Source organism: Primulina huaijiensis, unplaced genomic scaffold (genome assembly GCF_012295235.1).
Source record: "Primulina huaijiensis isolate GDHJ02 unplaced genomic scaffold, ASM1229523v2 scaffold43373, whole genome shotgun sequence".
Lineage (NCBI taxonomy): Eukaryota > Viridiplantae > Streptophyta > Magnoliopsida > Lamiales > Gesneriaceae > Primulina > Primulina huaijiensis.
The window spans coordinates 7,237-12,170 of NW_027360498.1; the positions used below are offsets into that span (position 1 = coordinate 7,237).

General features: G+C 37.9%; 2 protein-coding genes across 3 annotated transcripts in view; one reads left to right on the plus strand and one right to left on the minus strand.

The window, feature by feature from the left end:
* LOC140970206 (uncharacterized) overlaps positions 1 to 921 on the plus strand; it is a 4,049-nt gene extending 3,128 nt beyond the window's left edge. Inside the window, exon 2 of the mRNA XM_073431845.1 lies at positions 305 to 921. Coding sequence (XP_073287946.1) covers positions 305 to 673 — 369 coding nt within the window. The 3' untranslated portion in view covers positions 674 to 921. The remainder of the gene's footprint in view (positions 1 to 304) is intronic.
* A 1,172-nt stretch (positions 922 to 2,093) lies between these two features.
* LOC140970205 (F-box protein CPR1-like) lies at positions 2,094 to 4,731 on the minus strand. Of its 2 annotated transcripts, XM_073431844.1 has the most exons (4): positions 4,510 to 4,731; positions 3,145 to 4,369; positions 2,752 to 2,832; positions 2,094 to 2,598 (listed from the first exon to the last, which is right to left on the minus strand). In XM_073431844.1, exons 2-3 carry the CDS (start codon positions 4,269 to 4,271, stop codon positions 2,793 to 2,795), a joined length of 1,167 nt encoding a protein of 388 aa, XP_073287945.1. In that variant the 5' UTR covers positions 4,272 to 4,369; positions 4,510 to 4,731; the 3' UTR covers positions 2,094 to 2,598; positions 2,752 to 2,792. The 2 variants fall into 2 exon arrangements, with proteins under 2 accessions (XP_073287945.1, XP_073287944.1); XM_073431843.1 differs by having other exon boundaries at positions 2,757 to 2,832; positions 3,145 to 4,731.
* Positions 4,732 to 4,934: the final 203 nt, after the last annotated feature.

Genomic DNA, 4,934 nt, shown 5'->3' on the forward strand with positions numbered 1-4,934 from the left:
ATATCACCAATCAAGATTTGATGGATTTCTAGATCGAAGTATATATACATCTTTATGTTTGATTTCCTTTATTTTCCACTGTATTTCAAGAACGATCGCTCTTTGATCTGTTCCCGGATTAATTATAGAAAAGAACTAAAATTTTATGCGCTTAAAAAATCGAGCTTCACTTCAAATTAAGTCCATCAGGTTACCCCGTCTCACTCACGCCAACCCGATTCTTGGATGGGCATATCAAAATAATAGAATAACTGTGCAATTTAACAACCTTGGGAGATGATAAACGTTTGTGATTAAATCGTAGGTAACATTTCCAACACCAGTGGCAGAGACAGTAGAGCAAACCGTCCCAGAAAATGTGGAGGAGGTGGAGGCCACGCCACTTGCTCCGGAGGAGCCAGTAGCGGCTGAAGAGGTGGAAGTACCACCACCAGAAAACGAGCCCGAGGAAGATCCGACAGAAGAACCAGCTGAAGTAGTTGATGCTAAAGAGCCTGCAGAGGAACCAAAACCAGAAGTAGAAGCCACTGAGGTGGAGGTCTCAGAAGAGCCTGCTGCTGTCGAAGAGACTCAAACAGAAGAAGCCACCACAGACGAACCGGCGGCTCCAGCACCGGAAGAGGACGAACCGGCGGTGGTTGAAGAAGTTCCAGTTAAGGAAAGCGAAGAGTGAGTAAAGAAGGTTAATGCAGTGTTCGAGTTCTTTTGGGATCTGTAAGCTGCGTACCAGAGTCGGAGTGATCTGGTGTCTTTGTTTGTCTTTATTTTTGTTTTGTAGGATTGTGGCTTGATATTATTAATGTTGAAAGGGTTCTTGTATTGGTGTTTTTGAAGCCAAAATCATGTGGAATGAGTATATCTTATGAGTTGTATTGGGCTTTTATCATATAATAAATATATTGTGGTTAAAGTTAAATTTGAGTTAGAGTGCAGAGTTTTCCATTGAATTTGAGTCCATATACTTCTTAGATCATATTTGTTTGTGTTTTCAACTTTTTTGGATGATTCTTAGATTTTTTCTTTGCAAATGTGTTAAAAATAAAGCAAAAATTTGTGTGAGACGGTCTCACGGTCGTATTTTGTGAGACAGATATCTTATTTGGGTCATCATGAAAAAGTATTATTTTTTATGCTAAGAATATTATTTTTTATTGCGAATATCGATAGGGTTGATCCGTCTCACAGATCATACTATTCCAAAAACAATTCTTAAAATTACTTTTTTTGTAGAGATTGCAATTACAATCTAAAATATATAAACAAAGACTTTTAACGAGGGTAACTTAAACTCAACCGAAGCCGCCTTCAATCAAATTAAGTTTTCCGGTACTCTATCTGACGGAATGTGATGAGATATAGCATGGATTAATGAATCCAGATATTATATTGATTTTGTGGTCCACATGTGATTCGTATTTCTATCAAATCGTAACAGAAAATTCAAATTCATAATATAAAATTTTTTTGGATTTTTATTATACAAAGTAACACGGTTCGAATATTTAAAAAAAAAATTAAAATCATGATTAAGGTTGTAACATGACTAAGTACAATTATTAATAAAAATTTATTAAAACATGATTACGGTTTAATAAGCAGTCGATTCGAGAAGACCGAAGGTTGGTTCGAAGTCTCCAAATGAATCAGACCTTCCAAATCCACTCGGCCAACAAGGCAAAAACACGTTAACATAGACAAATAGCAGTTCGAACCTTCCGAACTCTGGATTGAAGCTTCCGATCTCACTCGTCCGATGAAGTGTCAAAGCGAAAATGACACGTAGCCGAGATTCCAAACTCTGCCTATAAATAGGTCACGCGAGATTTATTTCTAAGTACACCAAGTTTAATCTCTCTCGAGTCTTGATAGTTTTCTAGGCATTTCTAGCCATTTTGGAAAGCTCGGTGGCTGGCGAAATGATCTTGGAATAGTCGGTGACTCAAAGATCGAGTGGCGAAGCGATTATTTTTTGGATTATATTTATTATTGCATGCTAGCTCTGTATAATGCAGACGTATCGGGTGAAGGCGTTACAAACAAAGATTGTGTTTGGCTCGCTTGATATCATTAATCAAATCATTATTTATTTCACATAAATCAAATCATTGAATTAAAATTATAAAAATTATCATTTATATATACTTGTATTTCCCTAACAAACCTATGAACACAATCAAACTTCCGCACCATGTACGTACATAGATAACAACAAAGAGTCATTCCACCGTAAATCTAGAGCATGGTATCAAATCGGATTCAATTCTTAAACAAGGATTCAAAAAAGGTCGTGCATATTTTTTGGTACCTCCAATCTTCGTCGTCACCGGCTTTTGCTGGCTGCATGTATACTTCTTTGAGTAGTAGCCCATGAGGCATCAAGTATAGTATATTACCAATGAAGAGAGTCTCCGGCTTCAGGTGAAAAAGCTCATTTCCTTTCACCACACAGCCTGCTGTGCTACTAGCTTGAGTTTACCTGTATTGTTCCTTGACGCTCATCAAACAACTAGTATTCGCACGTGAAAGTAACACAAAAAAATTCGTGTTTGACAGAAGATTAGAGTGAGCTTCCCAGATATCCTCGAGACCTCGACTACCCTGGAGTTAAATTCAAACACTTATCATCCATCTCAATAGAATATCAATTCCTCGTTAGAAGAAAATAGAAGGCATTCAAACGAGATTTCATCATAGCTTCTTCTAGAAGTATAAACGACTAATAAGATGAAGGTAATGTAGGAAAATCGTTACCTTACCTATTTTGCACGATCCACTCAGTTTATTTTTTTTTCTCAGAGCACCAACTTGAATCCTTCGGCCAAGAAATCATCACTGAGAAAAAGGAGAGGTAAAATTCAGGTCCAATAAAGTTGATGATTTGAATGCCATATTTTCTAGGATCTAAGAAATTTAAATTGCTCTCCGACCATTGATATCATAAAAACACAGATAATCTTTGGCATTGATGCCACCTACATGGAAGATACTTCTCCAAGTAACCCATAAAATAAACAAATTAAAGTTGGGAGAAAACATATATGATTTAAGCATGTAAAAACTCCCAAGGGCATACATAATCCATGAGTGAATGGCATCTATCCCAAGGGCCAAGTGACTGATGCTCATAATTTCAGCCGCTTTTACCTTTTATTGGAGCTCCTTCTTGTCATCTTTTTCCGCGGTCCATGTTTCTTGACTTCGTCCGGTGCATCAATAGAAACAAGGCTCTCAACACAAACCTCAGCATAGAACACAAAAGGCAAGCCATCTACAATAACATTTTCAACCGTTTTGTTTCTTAAATCATACAAAACAAGTCTTTTATCATCACAATTCAAAAGAATCTTATTTCCGTCCCTCGAATACACCAATGGCTTCATAAAATCATGAGGGTCAATTAAGGGAGATTTGATTGATAGCAAAGTAGTCCATGATTCCTTCACACCATACTCTTTCATCACCCAAATAGTCACCTGTGATATTCTAGAGCACACAACAGAGAGACACCCTCCGATCACATCCAAATTCACACCAACATCCCTGAGCCGAATTCCGGGCGGCATCGGCTCTTCAAAATGTTTCTCAGTCTCAACACTGAAAGCCATTATTTTCAAAAATTCACCCGAATGGATGCGCTCAGGATCCTCCACCAGCGTATACAATGCCCCATTGACATGCACGCGCCAATGCCCCCTTAAGAAGGGAAGGGAATAAGGAAAGCCCTCTATCCTTTTCCAAGAATTCGATTTCGTGCTGTAGATCTTTGTTTCAGAGCACATCCACACATGACTAATCTTATTCCTAAATTCCACAACTTTGACAACCTTATAATCATCGTTTGTTGAATCATAACCAAACCCATATGCAGTCTTGGAGTAAGATTCCAGCTCGGTAGGGTATTCAACCACAGAATCGGGCAAAATCTTGTAGTTTCTTGAGAAGGGGTTCCACAAAACCGGAGGCTGACTCATCACAACCACCAAACCATTGCAAGAATTGGTGATAATATCAACACTCTTGTAGTAAAACGGGGGTCTAATAACTTGGGCCTTGTCGAGAGAATCCAAATCGACTGAATACAGACCTAGGCCACCAAGAATCAGATTACGATTGGAATTCGTAATCATAGATCGACGCAAGTGCAGTTTTACAAAATATTCACTGTCTATCAAGAAACACCACGATTTCGCAACACAACGGAATCTCTTAAGGGACTTCACAGGGAGGCGACAGAGGATGTCTTCTATGATAACAAATGGAAGAGTTGACATTTTTTGCTCCTATTTTCTTACTGCTTGTTAGCCGTTCTAGCTCTGTTAAAAGATTCTTGCACGCGCTTTTCTTGACTACATCTTTTGGAGAAACTTGACTGTACTTTTCGAATAAAAAAATTTGAAATATATTACAGTTTCTTCAAAAAATTTAATGATTTATTCAAAGATCTCTCTCTTTCACTCAGGAAGACTGGAAACAGTGCAATACAGGGGAATATGCAAGATAAAATCTTACCGTTTGAATAAGAAGCTTTCACATGGATTTAGACACGAAAACGGATCAAGAATCGCGGCCTTTAATGTTTCTCTGAAACAATAAATAGAGGATTTAATGGAGATTTGCGCTTCAGTGATGGTTTGGTAGCAATTAGCATTACAATAACGAGGTAGTGTTGGGATCAAAGTGGGAGAAGACTGAAGAGCGATTGGCTTACAGTTTACGAAGTAGTGCAAATTCCATTATTTAACCAAACAAATGCGAATATGAAGCGAGACAAATGGTCCCCACGCGCAAACTTTTAAATTGCTTCAATGTCAGGTTAATTAACTGCTTAAATTATCAAAAAGTAATTGTAAATATGCGGGTAATTTCCGGTTAGTAGCCATTAAAATTACGGCAAAAACTTGTGTGAAACGGTCTCACGGGTCGTATTTGTGAGA

What these genes read in the sequence shown, in the direction of transcription:
- LOC140970205 (XM_073431844.1), bottom strand. Translation starts at nt 4,271, where the DNA reads ATGTCAACTCTTCCATTTGTTATCATAGAAGACATCCTCTGTCGCCTC. An exon ending in AGAAGGAGCTCCAATAAAAG is followed by an intron (nt 2,833 to 3,144) that starts GTAAAAGCGGCT and finishes CCTTTTTCTCAG; the next exon opens with TGATGATTTCTTGGCCGAAG.